This window comes from Chenopodium album, chromosome 14 (genome assembly GCF_948465745.1).
Source record: "Chenopodium album chromosome 14, dcCheAlbu1.1, whole genome shotgun sequence".
NCBI classification, from domain to species: Eukaryota; Viridiplantae; Streptophyta; class Magnoliopsida; order Caryophyllales; family Amaranthaceae; genus Chenopodium; species Chenopodium album.
In genome coordinates this window covers 6,880,988-6,896,625 of record NC_137847.1, presented here as the reverse complement: position 1 = coordinate 6,896,625, position 15,638 = coordinate 6,880,988, and the positions used below count along the sequence as shown (strand labels likewise).

The 15,638-nt window shown below is 32.4% G+C and overlaps 1 protein-coding gene across 2 annotated transcripts; it reads right to left on the bottom strand.

The window, feature by feature from the left end:
- Positions 1 to 5,183: 5,183 nt before the first annotated feature.
- On the bottom strand, positions 5,184 to 10,512 carry LOC145578762 (heptahelical transmembrane protein 3-like). Of its 2 annotated transcripts, none has more exons than XM_081636064.1 (4): positions 10,035 to 10,512; positions 9,792 to 9,884; positions 7,395 to 7,470; positions 5,184 to 6,270 (listed from the first exon to the last, which is right to left on the bottom strand). In XM_081636064.1, the coding sequence occupies exons 1-4, from the start codon at positions 10,289 to 10,291 to the stop codon at positions 5,599 to 5,601; spliced, it is 1,098 nt and encodes a 365-aa protein (XP_081492190.1). In that variant the 5' UTR covers positions 10,292 to 10,512; the 3' UTR covers positions 5,184 to 5,598. The 2 variants fall into 2 exon arrangements, with proteins under 2 accessions (XP_081492190.1, XP_081492191.1); XM_081636065.1 differs by having other exon boundaries at positions 7,404 to 7,470.
- Between the last annotated feature and the right edge of the window lie 5,126 nt (positions 10,513 to 15,638).

Sequence of the window (15,638 nt, the reverse complement as noted above, 5' to 3'; positions counted from 1 at the left end):
CAAACACAAACAACAAAGTATGAATCAGCAAAACCTGAGTACATATGCACCAATAGGAATAAACACACTAACATTAATATCCTAGAAATACTTGGATATTTGAAAATTTTGACCGGATCACGAAACAGATCGGATAATTTTCGCATATTTGTTAATTTTTTTTAAAAAGGTTTCATAATTTTTTTTTCTATTTGCATAAATCGGGTATTTCAGATCCTCTAGAAAGCTTGATCCGAATCCGATCCGGATTTTTTTGGATATCCGATCTAAAACTTAAAAATCCGAATCGGATATTCGAAATTTGTGATTGGATCAGCCCGGATCACGAATCAAATCATCTGATTGGATTTTTTTGAAGAGCCCTAATCCTTACCATCACAATTGTCTTGATTGATGATGGTCATCATCGTAGTTTTTACTGGGCCTATATCCTACATGAGCGAGTATCCCAGTACCCAATTGGTCTGGCACTGCTATAGCCAGTAGCCCAAGTATCGTTAGAGATATATCCTATAGTCTAATATGACAATTCACAGTGAATATATCCTATAGCCCAATATGATAGAGAAAGGCATTGATGAATATTTTGAGTAGACAGTTGATGAGAATTTTTTGAAAGGGATTGGGCTCCAATTTAATTAATATGGGTCCAGTCTGTTTTCTAGCCTTGTGCAGTTGGTTTTTATACACATGACCGCGCCTGATAGAGAAAAGGATTTACTAAAACTATAATAGTATTAGTAGTGTACTAATGTATAATGCTATTGGCTTCTATGGCAGGCCTCTTCGATCAATATAATACGTTGTAACCGTAAGTTAGTGATAAGTAGTCAGATGTTGTTTGTTTCACGAATGTCTTGTCTAAGAAGTGAAAGAGAAAAATGGTAATCTGTATCTTTTTTTTTTTTTTTTTTTTGCAAAACTGAGTTATTTTTTGGTATCCATTTCTGGTTTTATTGCAGTTAGAGTGTCAGTGTGACAAAGTGATTTGCTTCGGCTTTAGAATTCCACATATTCCGTGTTAGACATATGAAAATAAGGTAGAGAAATGCTAATGTTAGTCTTCAAATTAGAAGTTTTATCAAAACTAATTTTGTAGATAAGCAGAAATTTTGTAAGATAAGTAGAAATTATAGAGTAAAATGATCTAACTTGTACATATTTCACTTATTTGCTCTGTATATCAAATTACTGGCTTGGATCTTTAGTCTTGACTCTCAAAGTTGCAACTCCTGATTGTCTAGGGTGATCTCATCTTTTCGACAAACCTTGCTTTCTAGAAATACTTGTAATGACAGTCTAATCATCAAAAGAGCAACATCAGACATGAATTAAAGTTGAATCATCTATATTCTCCTCCTCCACCTCATCCCACTTTGATTCATTAGGCAAAATTATGGCAACATCAACCCATTCACCAATTATGAAATTGAAGAAAAACTCGGCTTCATGCACGAAGAACCGATCCTGAGTTTTAAAAACATGTAATCGGGGTCGGAATGTGAACAAACCCGTCAATTGTGCTTCCAAGTCACTCTTTCTGATGCCCTTCCAAGGATTGTCAAGCTTGTCTTAATACCACTTAATGTTGCCGACGTTACTTGCAAGATATAGAATACAGAAATAAATAAATATTTGCTAGTGTACTAAATACAAAAGCTGCTATAGTGTACTAAAAACAAAAGTTGCTAGTGTATTATTTACTATTGTCAAAAAAAAAAAACTTACCAATCATGTTTAGCCTCTCTCTAATTTCCATTGCCCTAAATCTGTCCACTGTAAATTGCACTGCCACTACTCCAGAGTTGAAACTAGATATGAACTTGTCATGTTTTTGAAGCCTCCCATTCACATAGTAAACATCTATATTCAAGTTCTGCTTATGTGCATCTTTTATAGTAGGAGGAACTTGAATCCAATCATCAATATCTCGACCGCGGCTCGTGTGAGCGTCCAAGTCTTGTATAGTACGTCGATCAAGCAAGTGGCCCTTCGCAAACTATTAAAAAACAAAAAAAATAAAAATAAAAATATATTAGATTTTACAAACTATATATGATCAGATTGATGTTCATAGCCGTTTCTGATATTTTGGTGGCTCGGGACAAAATGATAATATATTTTTTGAATAAATCAATTATTTTTATACTTGTAAAATATTTACGAAATTTGTTAATTCATAAATAATTATATGTAATTTGTTAGTTCATAAATATTTATGTAAAATAATGTTATGTATCAACAAAAATATAATACCTCCGTTACATATTAGTTGCAACTTTGACGAATATTGTGAGCAGTGGCGGAGCCAAGATTTGTAACCCGGGGGGACAAATTTCAGATGTTTAATCGACAAAAAAACTAAGAAAAAAAATTGACCACATAAATTGTTTAATATATATTTGCAATCCCATATGATCGAAATATGACAAATATTCTTATATGGCAAAAGAGGAGTGGTTAAAAGTTTCATTGCAAAAAAATAAATTTTTGTTGGTAAACCCCAATTTTAAGTTATGTAATAAATACGATTTGTCAAATGATAAGCGTTTAAACAAATTGATAATAGATATAAAGGGATTTGGGTTACATTTAAAAAAAAAAAAAAACACTACTTTCTTTGACTAATGAAATTATTACAATGTATTCTGTAAAAATAAAAATTAAAACTTAGTTTCAAACTATTAATAAAAATAATAAAATAGAGTTTAGGCGCACTTAATTAAATAGATGAAAAAAATATGGAAATATGTATTCATTACAATATATAGTTGAATAACACATTAATAATCATTATCAACTAGGCGGTACTTGATTAAATAGTCAAATGAGAGTAGTTAGACGTTTGAAGACTTATAATACTTTAAATATATAAATTATATACTATAAAATGATATCCAAAAACAAGTTAAAAAAAAAGGCAAAATACAAAATCAAGAAAAAGAAGTTAAATGGGAGCACTTTATATAAACTATAAAATGCATGAACCTGGCTTATGAAGGATGAAACAAGCCTTAATCTAGGCCCAAGAACCACCAAACCATATTCAATCATTGTGATACAAGTTGTATATCTAATGTATATATATTCTATTTACTGAAACTGTTTATGCTTGCGAATTTTTATTTTTTTTCATTTTTTTTTTTTTTTGGAAAATGGGGGGACAGCTGTCCCCCATGTTCTTATGTGGCTCCGCCATTGATTATGAGAGATAATATATTCCAAAGTTGCAACTAATATATAACGGATGTAGTATATTAAAGTGTTTCAATTACTTTGGGATGATTAATTTTGTAGGGTACTCCTATGTTTCTTTTTATTGGTTATTATCATATTTTAAATACTATTTATCCCCTTCATTTCTTTTTATTGGTTATTTTCAGATTTTAAATACTATTCATAATATTCCCTCCGTCCCAAAATACATGAGACGTTGGACTTTTTTCACTATTCATGTATTAGTTTTTAAAATATGAATTGATAAAATGTATCCTTTTCCAAGAGAATTTAAAGTATCTGAGTTTTCTGTACTATTTTCTGGCGATGGATCAATATCTGCTGAAGAGCATTTGGTTAGATTTAACTGTCAATGCAAAGAAACAGTAGATAATGGTTTCTCAAAGTGAGATTATTCTAGGGTATTTCCTATTCTGGACAAGAGATTTGCATAGTGCAATTCTACCGGAAGTTCTGGTAATTCGATCCAAACTGGAATCATGTGAAAGGGTGCAGTGGACATTTTAAAGCCTAGCGTCCATTTGCACGCTGAGATAAAGGTTCCATTGATAAACCACGTACCTGATTTTAAGACTTTGTCAAAGTCTTCTTGAGCTCTGAATTTGGAAATGAAAAACCTTTTCCGATTGGGAAGGTTGAGAAGGGCATCTTTGTTTTCCAGATTATTGAGATATTCTCAACAAAAAAAAACTCCGACGAGAATGATTTTCCACATGGCTTGGAAATGATAGCTAGCTGCCAAACTTCACATGGGGAGGCATACTCTGATTCTTCTATAGGGAAGAACAAATCTGTTTCGACGTCAAAGGAGACTAGAGGTGAAGTAGCAGCAGGGATGGAAGGGGGGAGATTGGAGGAGAGGACTAGCTAGTCTGAAGGATGGAGGGAGAGGAGGTAATGGTGGAGGTGGTGATGGTGTAGGTTGGGGATGTTGTTTTGAGGGGTGAGGGGATTCTCTCTCATCTCTTTTTTTTATTTAACTTACCGTGAGATTTGCTACTCCGTATAAAACTACACAAAATCCCACATCTCTATACTTTCATTTCTTAATAAATCCGTGAAGAGAAATCAGATACTCCATAACTCTTCATTAGAATCAACTGCCTGGTCTACCTCGAATAAGCAAGAAGGGTATGTAAAGCACTAAAACCTGAAGATTTGAATGGTTAAACTGTAATTACAGAATTAATATTGCAGAAGTAGCTCTACTCAAAGGGGACCTTCCACCGGGGCCATTTGGGGCCCGGCCCCTGGTACATTATTGCAATTAATTAGCTATTAAACTTAATAATGTTATTTTATTTATAAAATATTAGAATATAGTGATTAATTTTGAGCAACTGGTAAAATATTCATATCCCGGCCCTTTTAATATTTTTTACCAAGATCCGCCACTGGCTCTACGGATAGTGTTGATGTGGCCGCCAATGCAAGTAAAGACCATACTATAGTTGAACAAAAATCTGACTAAATGTTAGGGAGATTACAGTGACAATGAAGTTGAAATTGTTGAGGTTGCTAGTTGAATGGAGAGAGTTTTATTTTAGAGAAAATTCTACCACCTCATTTTGCAACCCTGTGATATACTGATATGCAGCAGCAATCTGACAAGTAAAACATATTTTGATGAAGTAGTATACTTCTGATTCAGATCTAATATTGTTGTGCAAAGTAGATTTCATACAGCTGTTTTTCCGCCTTTTGGTTTACACCTGATAGAGAGATTGCTCCAATATTATGCTAGTATTTATTATGAAGTACTTCGTACAAATAATTCAATGTAGTGCACTTTATATAAAATTTTGCTGATAGAGATTGTTTAATGTACAAGTAGAGAATTTAGTCAATTTTGCATCCACTTATACCTTTTCGAGCCTCAGGAGTCAGACCTCAAGGTGTGGCTTAAAGACCTTTGGTAAAACATTCTTAATAGTGTTAATATATGCAATGTTGTGCTTCCAATTGTACAAAGCGCTTTCTGCATTCACATATATATGCTCAAATTGAGCTCAATATATTACATTATGCATACACCAAAAAAAAACGAAGCCCAAGAGTTGCAACCTACAGCTAAGTGATGCAAGTGATGTTTCTTGAAACAGATGCATCTATCATCATCTCTTCAAGACGACATCAATTAACCAATTACACAACTTGATATGGTTTCTGAGAAGCATAAGCTTGTTTTATCAATATATACCAGTTGAGAATGATGCTAGCTTCTTTTGACATTTCCTTCAATTCTCTGCCTTAATTATACAAACTTGAGCAACAATTGATACATTTCCTTCTGCTGCAGGTTTCTGATAATGATCCAAACAACTGAATTCTCTGCTGCTGTATGTTATCAGTTGTCTGAAACTAAAAACAGGTAGGCATGCCCTGTCGCCAGTGCAGAATAACCATAATGGCTGCACTGTGAGTGAGAGCCCCGCCAACAACAAACACATGAAAGATCTGATGACTGTGGCCTGCAAGATCAAAGAAGCCTGGTTTCCAACGTTCAGGAACGCGACTGACATAGAACCAAACTCCGATTGCATATAAAATACCCATAAGAATCTCATACCCGAGGGCTACTAACACCTGTGGATGATCCCAAAACAGTGCAGCTGCATGAACAGCAGGGATCAACCCTGTGAAGCCCATGCCAAGGAAAAGGGAGACTCTAAAAACACGAAAATGAGGAGAGGAAAGAGCGGGAGTGAGAAGGGTGATGATAGCAAGAACGCCGAGAATTGTGATGGAAGTGAGATAGAGAAGACTAGACAAAGGATGGCAATAGAAAGAGTAGTACACTGGAGCATAGTAAGAACAGACTATCATGATTGAGATTCCTGCGTAGTCTAGGCGCCAAAAAAAGCGGCTCAAGTGGTTTGAATGGCAGGCTAGGAGATGAGAGACTGAGCTGAAAACCAAGCAACACATTGCACCTGCTAGAAATAGAAACCAAGGCCACATCGGTACGAGTTCTGCTCCTTCTGTGCTAGTGTCCAATAGTGAGGACTCTGAGAAGTGCCTATAATTTTCATCCTGCAAGAGAGAAATAAGCATTATACCGCGACTTCAATTTAAGAATTAACCAAATATATGAATGTTACAATCCAAAGTAACAAGGCAAGGTCATATTTCAGACTACACATTGTGCTAGTGCCTATGATTAAGCCAAAACACAATGCTCGGCCAACGTGCATAACCTTAAAACGACAATTTTATAAATAAAAACTATAACACCACGTTTCTTGTATGAATTACAATGTCTAAATCGACCTGTATCCATCTTTTGAATAAACAAATCACGAGAGTGATCGTCATGCAATCAAATGTCAATTCAAGTTTCACAACCACAAGTCACAATCTTGGAAGACTTCAACAACACTAGACTTAATTTTTTCTGGTTCATGTTGACACATAATTTTTCTAGTGAAAATGACAATAATATACAATAGTATAAACTTCTTTTTCCAAGTACAACCGTTGATAAGTTAAAGGTACTTGTACATTTATAGAATTTTATTTATTAGTTGATAACTTGATTTGCATAACTATAAGTCTATAATTATAATAATGTAGTAGTACCATCCCACGAAATTAAATTCAGGTTGTATATATATATAATTAGAAAGGACACAAACAACAAGCAATTATAGTTTAGAAAACAGGCTGTCTAAATTATTTAAACAACAAAAGCTTCAGTAACACACATGAGGGACAAATACAAAAGAAGTCGTCAAAATCAAAGCCCCCATTTTTTTCACTATTTGTATCATTCGTGGGTCATTATCTCCACCCGGTCACATGGTGGATGACTGGTTGTGATAAAATAGAAGGATCTAGGAGGCTTATCTCAGAAAATTTTGTTACTTCATGGATTGATTTTGACACACTCATTATGAAAGTATAAATTTTTGTGTTTTACTCACAGGTTTACGTCTGTACGTGCCAAAATCTAATTAAGGAGTGTTATTTGGTGTCTCTGTTTTTTATAGGCTTGATGGCAATATTGAGTTAAAATGATGTCAATTGACCATAATTATTCGGTTTTATCCCACAATTTAGTTAAATTAGATCTACAAGACCTTATCATGAAACACCCCGACCCTAAACTTAAAATGAACCATTGATACAAATATGTAAACAAGAGAAGCAAAACTCACCAGACTCACATTATTTGAGCCGTTGTTCTCATCCATCATTAACATGGTCATTAATGGTGTCGCGATAATAGTAGTCCTGAGCCCAAAAACAAATAGTTACTTAGATTTCACCCTACATTTTTTTAAAAATTGCATATAAAAAAATGAAAAATTAACTACATAGTATTTAGATTATACACATTGAGATAAAACTAACAAAATTTTACTTAATAATGCATTGTTTTATACATGTGTAAAATTCTTGTCAAAATTTTAGTTGGACAAAGACATTATGGCCTTGTTTGGCAATTGGTTGCTGGCGGTTGGCCATCGGCTGGTTTGATTGGCTGGTTATATTGGCTTTTTTGTTGTCTGTTTGACTTTTTATTAGTCTAAAAACATATTTGGTAAAATTGACTATTGGATGTTATTAGTAACTTAGGTAGTCAAAAGCCAAAAGCTACTCCAAATAGCTTTTTCATTTTGGCTGAAAAAGCCATTTACCAAACAGAAATTTTAGATGTTTGACCAAATGAAAAAGCCAAAAGTCAAAAGCCATTTTATAAACAAGCCCTGTATATTAGACCAGAGATTTCTAAATTAGACCAGTGCCTTATTTCAAAAGACTAGATTCTTTATCCTATATCACTTACCTTGCATGAAATATATTATGATTGATTCATGATGATAATGAAACAATGATATCTTTTCTTTCTTTTTTTATTTTCTTGTTTTGATCATGATATATTTTACTTGTATTATTCTTTTTAGAAAAAACTACCTAAAATCAAAGCTGCTATCGAACACGCCTTTAATAATTTCAATGAAGAAAGACTCTTTCTTCAGTTTCTTGTACATTGTTTATATATATGGAAGCTGTGCATTTCACACACCCTTGTGGCCCGTGGCACGGCACATATACCTCTAATCATGTACGTGGCGGTGGGAGCACCACCATTTCAGGTTGACCATGCTAATTGCCGGAGACAAATGGTATTTTAGTTTTTGTAATTGCAAATCGGCCGTTAGTTTAGCTGACAAGTCACGAGTGTATCTAATTAATGTACTTGTATTAAGGAAATGCCACTATCTTCCATGAATAATTGTTAAGAGTCAATTTGACAGTGCATGAAAGTTTATAATTATCATTTTAAGCACATTATAATAGCACTGAAATTCCTTGGAAATGTGTTTATCTTGTTTTCTGTTCTTACTCTTTCAACGATATATTCCATACCTTTTGTTGGCTTAATTCATTAAGAAATTAAAAAAAAAAAAAAAAAAAAAATAGTAAGAGCAACTCTAATGGTTGTAGTTAGGAATTTGCTTACAATTTTTAAAAGTCTCTAGCTATTAGCTTGACCATTAAAGCTAAAAAAATACAATTTGCTTGAGGAAAAAGTTTTTAAAAATTTAGAGTTTAATATACTAATATAATTAACTTTTAAAGATAATTGAAAAAGTTAAGCTCATTTAAATAGCAAGCCATTAGCTAACTATTGAGACACAAAATAGCTACACAAAAAATTAGCTTCAACTCCTATGTGGCATGGTAAGCTTATTTGAGAATTAGATAGCTTACCATTGAAGATGCTCTAAGTTTCGCAATTAAAGTGTGATAAGATTTTTAGCCTTATAGTTTTATACAATTATATAAGTTTAGTTTACAACTATATATGATTTAATTATACAACGACAATGTAACTACCAATCCAATTAAAGAAGGATCAAGTGTTAGGCAAGTGCATTGCATCACATATTGAGGAAAAAACAAACACTTTAAATTAGTTGCTTCTTGTTCATGTCACTGTAAATTGGTGTTTTAGTAGTACCAAAAAATCAAATTTGATATTTTTAGCTAAATTTGTTTCCCTGTTTTTACCTAACTATTTTTATTTCCTTCATTACAACTATAATTGACACTATTTTTACGTAATTATTTATCTTCTTATCCATCACTCTTAGAGCTACCTACATTTAACCTTATCTTTACAGAACTATGATTGTTTCTTATCCATGGCTACATTACATTTTCTTACACAATTCTATATGTTCTTATCCCTTTTACAGCTACATTTAACCTTATACTTACATTACAAAACTACGTTATTCGTATTTTATCTTTTATCGCTCGTACAGTAACACTCACTTAACATTGTTTTTACCGAACTACTTTTATTTTGTTACCACCCAAGTATACAATAACATTGTCAGCAATAATCATCGTTTATACAATTTTTTTAAACAATATTGTCAACAATAATCATCGTTTATACAATTTTTTTAAACTTAGTATCCATCACTCTTAGCTCAGAGCTACATTATAATAACATTATTTATACTACGTATTCTATGCTATGCAACTTATATTCCCTTCAACAAAGACGAATTTTGTTATAGAGAAGAAAAAAAAATTACCTGAAAAAACTAGAAACAGGTCCGCCACCCTTGGTACCCTCCGTCAAGCTCACCACCGCCATCGCCGCAAATATCAAAAACCCTCCCAAATGCCTATTTCATATCATTACATACAAAACCAAACAATCAAAACATAGCTATTAAGGTATTAACCATCAAACTATCATCACAAGAAAATCATTGAATAAAATGAAAACAAACTAAAAAGAAAAATGATGAAATTAATTAAATTAAAATACTAACGTCCAAATATTCAGCGTTTCATTATGCCAACAAAAAACACTAAGAAATGTATCTTTCAACGGCCATTCACAACGATAATAATCCAAGATAAACTCATTATCTTTCAAATACTCTGGCAATTCCTCGTACTTCACCAATCTCTTCTCCACCCTTTTCTCCCTTCTCCTCATCCTCATCGTCGTCGTTGTTGTTGTTGTTTTCGTGGTCGTTTTACCTCGTTCGATTTTCCCCCCTCCGTTGACTGCTCTGCGACTCATTTCATCTCGATGTTTCAAATCCGATCGGAGTTTTCGCCGGAGTTATTCACGTTTTCCGGCGAGGTGTCACCGGAATGTTGAATCTCCGGCGAAGTGTTTCTCTTTCCTGAAGTGACTAGAATCAGCTGTTGTCTCTGTTTTTGGGAGAATGAGAAAAATGGTGGCAGATTTTTTGATATTTAAATAGAAAACAGAGAAAGTTTATGAATGGTGTAAACGTCAACAAGGTTTATGGTTGGTTAATTTTTGGTGATGGTTAGTCTATTTTGGTTTTACACGTGGCATTTTTTTATTGCTTCTATGGTAATTATCATGATTTAAAAGTCCACACATTTTATTCTTCGTACACTTGAGTGTAGCATATTATTGTTTTTTATTGTTTTTATTACTTACCTGTTTCAAATTATTGACAACCACAAAATATTTCATAACAATTACTGTACAATAATTTTTTACCCGATTTTTATAATTGTATACTAGTACCTACATTAGCTACTTCGTATTTTTTTTTTTTTCACTAATATGTAAATGCAAATGTTGTTACCCAATACGGAGTACTTCGTAAGTCTTAATGTATATTTTCATTGTAATTAAAAATTATATACTTTGACTAATAATCTGTATGGAATTACAAATATTAATGGTTATAAATGGTTGTGATTAATCTAAAGCGAGGGGAGAGTTATTACTTTTTTATTATTATTATTGTTATTATTATTATTATTATCTCAAAAACAAAAGCCATACAACCTACAATAAATTAGTGGGAAGCCGAGATACAATCTGGGCCCCCACTCCTCTAGCTATTGCAAATCCTACCCTAGTGAAGATATGAGCTGCAGCACGAGCCCCAATGTCTTGCGTCGTCGAGAACCTTTGAATCCGCTTCAGTAACGCAACAGCCTCTTTCTCTAATTCCCCAAGAGAAGAAAAGGAGAAGGGAATGAAACCATATCCAATCGCCTGACATCGAGCTTCATACTTAACCCGCTTCCGATGAGCTGCATCAGCCACAACCCGCCCAGGAATGAAGTCAGATAGCCCTGACTGAGTCAAAGGAGAAGACCCTGTCAAATCAACACAGACATCGCGACCACGATCCCATGAATAAAGTAACACATCCGCGGGTCTGAGGGCCTCGTCGTTCCCTCCGGCCAACCCAATATTATTATTATTATTATTATTATTATTATTATTATTATTATTATTATTATTATTATTATTATTATTATTATTATTATTATTATTATTATTATTATTATTATTATTATTATTATTATTTCTTTTATTTTTAAATATTATTTCATTTGGATTATTATTGAGTGTTTCTACTGAGATTTGTCTCAATTTGTAATTTTTGAATATATTTCTTTATATTTTTTCTAGTAATATAGAAATTTTAATTGGAGTACAATATTGCATTAAAATAAACAAATCAAACAAACTCTACATGTTTATGTTTTTTTTTTTTTTTTTTGAAGGGATGTTTATGATTATTCTTTTATATTTGGAATATTAAGATTATAACTGGTAGGAATATAAAGAAGAAATGGAGGAATATAATTTTTTTTTCTTTTCTTTTCTACAAAGTACTCCGCAACAAATATAAAATATTATCTTATGAGAATTAGATATATTCATTTAAATGTTTACTTTCATTTGTAATATTTAATAAGTTTTAAAACATATAATTAAATTTCCTTACGCTATTTCCCTTTCAAAAAAAAAATAATAAATAAATAAATATCCCTTTACGTTATGAAAAGTCGCAAAAACCAACAAAGAGAATAAAAATGAACATAGGAACTGTTACTATCGTCAATTTGTGTAATAAGGTACTAGATTCTAGCTAATTTAGTGATTTCGTTGATTGTGTGCGAAACAATAAAGGGATATTTTTTGGGGAAGATTTCGTTGGGTGTGTTAATAAAGGGATAATTTGACCCAAAAAAAAATGAAGAAAAGGCTTTAAAGTAAATTCAAAAGTAAGAAATTTGTGTTACACTATTACTCCAAATGTAATCTTGCTTGTTCACTTGCAAGAAAGTTTTTCCTTTTTAGTTGGCAAAAAGCATGAGTTTTTGGTTTTAAATTGGTCAAGAGGGAACCTTATTATCATGACTTATCATGTGATGATTATGAGCAAAGTAATTTGACTTGCAATAATTTCATATATGATGTGTTTTTTAGCTTTACTCTTTTAAAACATTATTTCTTTAATGTTTATTATCTATTGCTTAGATAATTTAGCAAATATTGTTTTGATGATCTTTTTGATAAGTGATAATATTATTATAATAACATTAGTCATTGATTATTCCTCAATTCTCTGCTTGACAGACTCTCAAGGTTCCTAGGGATTGGATTACTCCTGCACATTGGTTGGCTAGAGGTGTTCGTCGACGCTAGTTTATTAGTTGGTCATTTTAATTCCTTTGTTGTTTTGTTTTGTTTCGGCTTTGTTTTTTTTTCAGTTTTTAGTGAACTTTGTTAAAAAAAAAAAAAAACCACTAGTCATTGATAATTTGATATCATGATACGAAGTATAAAATTCCATTAACCTTATTTCATTTGATGATTTAAGAGGGATTTCTAAGTCCCGACTCCTAGCCAAGTATATGCATGAATTATATATCATACTAGAATGAATTTAATTATTGTTGGAATATCAACTTATGTCTCACATGAAAAGAATATGGAAGAGTTCTCTTCAAAGTTCACGTGTCTCCATTATTATAAGACTTTTAAAGGTGTCCTAAAATAAATGTGCAAACTATATTTTGGTCTATTAGGAAAATTTGCATCAATCCTCTCATAAAACTTTGGGGTGAGAATTCCTATAGCCTCCCCCACTTTTAAAGACCCTAACCCACTAACCCAGGCTGAGTAGGTTGAGTTGATGATGTGAAAGAGGTTTTGGCTCAGTAGGATTTTTCTCCTCCAATTTTTTTAAGAAAAAAAACACATTCTCCAAACAAATTGAAAGAGTTTCATTTGTTCAAATCATAGTCACGTGGAATCTTGTTAGTTAATTTTCAATATGTATTCACAAACTATCAGCTTTGAGAGTGAGGGATAGATCAAGTGGTTAGAGCTTCCCTCCCAATTTCAGAAAATCCTGGGAACAATTCTCAACCCCATCCTCGCGGCTCTCTAAACACCAAAAAACGAACTATCAACCCCGTCCTTGATTATTATTCTCATCAATAGGTTTTTCTGATATCTCATATCTGATATCTCTAACAGACTTGAAACATTGCTTTATGGGCTACACAACGTGGGCATGTTGAGTCACAGTTCAATTACGTAAGTGTGCAAAGCAATCAGCAATGGGCCAACAGAAACTTTGTTTATGGATTTGTGTATGATTTTTTGAAAACTATATATGCTTACAAGTTACAACATCCACCACCCAATATGAATTTGCTGAGCCAAATTTAGTAAATTACACAACCTTTTGGTAGTTATAACTTACTAGTATATAAACTTATATGGAGCAGACAAATAAAGATAATGTTTTTTTATCTAGATAACTCAATCATGTAGTAGGTTCAATTCTCCCCTTGATAAATCTTTTTAGTTTTGCATGAATGTTGGCAAAATTGTATTCAAGGTGGATGTGCAATAGATTATTGTGAAATTTGTATGACTTTTATATTTACTGTGAAATCGAATGACTATTACATTTAAGAAATACTTAAATCATTATAATTGATCGAATTAATCAGTATTATAGGAGAAAAAACCTTTATTTTCAAACTTCTAAATTTCTAATATTAATAATCTAAAATTCTTTCTTTTAATCCAAACCTTCTCAATAATCCTCGGTTTCAAGCTGCTTTGAAATGATGTAACCTAGACTAATTAATCCAAATTCACAAGCACTTCAAATTCGTCAACAATCTCTTTCAAGCCTAACATCATGTGTCATTTTTTTAAACTTCTCCGTATATCCTTTCCTTTCTCATGCCTAAACTCCATGAGGGGATGGTAGCAACGAGACTACTATAGCTAAAGAAGAAAGGGAAGCACAACAGTTATAAGATATTGAGGAGATATAAGGGAAAAAGTTGGCTTGGACTATAGCAAATAATGATGAAGGCTACATCAACGCCTTAAGAGACGTAAAAAGAAGTACCAAACGAAAAAAAAAAAGCTGAATCCAGGATTATTAACTATTAAGTTGCTGTTGTTGTACTGAATGTCAACTCATACATGCTCAATTTTTGAGAGATTGTTATAGATACTCGGTTGCACCATACACCCATAAGTATTTTGTTTTTATTTTGATGATTGTTGTTCTCATTTTGATGATTGTTTTTCATTTAATCATCAAATGAAGAGTAAAAACTTTTTTTTTTTGAAACCCAAGAGTAAAAACTAACCTTGAGTTAGTTGGTTGTACGGTGCACCCGGATGTATATAACAAATTTCACAAATCTTCTATTTTATGTTGTAAGCGTGATTTTTATTTTTATTTAAATTTTTTTGTAAACATGATTAGGTATGTCATATGTGCCACCCAAGATTCTTACTATATGTCCCTATGTTTATAGGTCAAAGTTGGTGAATTGAACCATCATAATAGAAGCCAATCCGAAAGATTCATGAGAGGAATATAAAGTAACAAATTTGTGCTTAAATGTGTTTTCTTACTTTTCTTTTAACCCTGCCCGTGACAACTTCACATTTGTACTCGGCCCAATTTAGTTTTCCTACATTCGAGGTCTTGTAGCCCAAGTTGGAGTTCCATCTCACTAATGAGTAATGACTAATCTAGTGAAGGAGCAACCTTTATTTATTTATTTATTATTATTTTTTTTAAAAAAATTTGAGTCCTTACTTGATGTTCCTAAAAACCCTAATATATATATGGAATAATTAATTTACTAGGACGTTTTTGCAATGTAATACTTCTTGAGAGATTTGAACGCTCTAGTCGAAGCAAATGCATAGTTTGGTTTGATTTAAAACATTTTTAATCAAAAATTAGTTTTCATGGAAAATATATTTCAAGGAAAAGCACAATTACAAATTAGTTATTCTTTGTTTGGTTGCATACAAGAAAAGTTTAAGAAAATCAAAAATAGGAATGGGAACGTGATGAGGATGTATGAGAGGGAAGTAAAAAAAAAATGAGGTAAGGAGAAAGGAGGAAAATGTGGCTTCCCTGGTTTTGTAAGGAAAAATATTTTTCATCAAATCAAACGGGCCTAAAGTTGATACTTTGTTTCCTACATAAGAGTGAAAGACAGGTTGAAAATATACAGAGTACTTAGTTTTATTCACGCGTTCCCTAATGCTCGGCGTTAATTTGTTATGCAAGCTAAATAAGGGTGTCCATTCT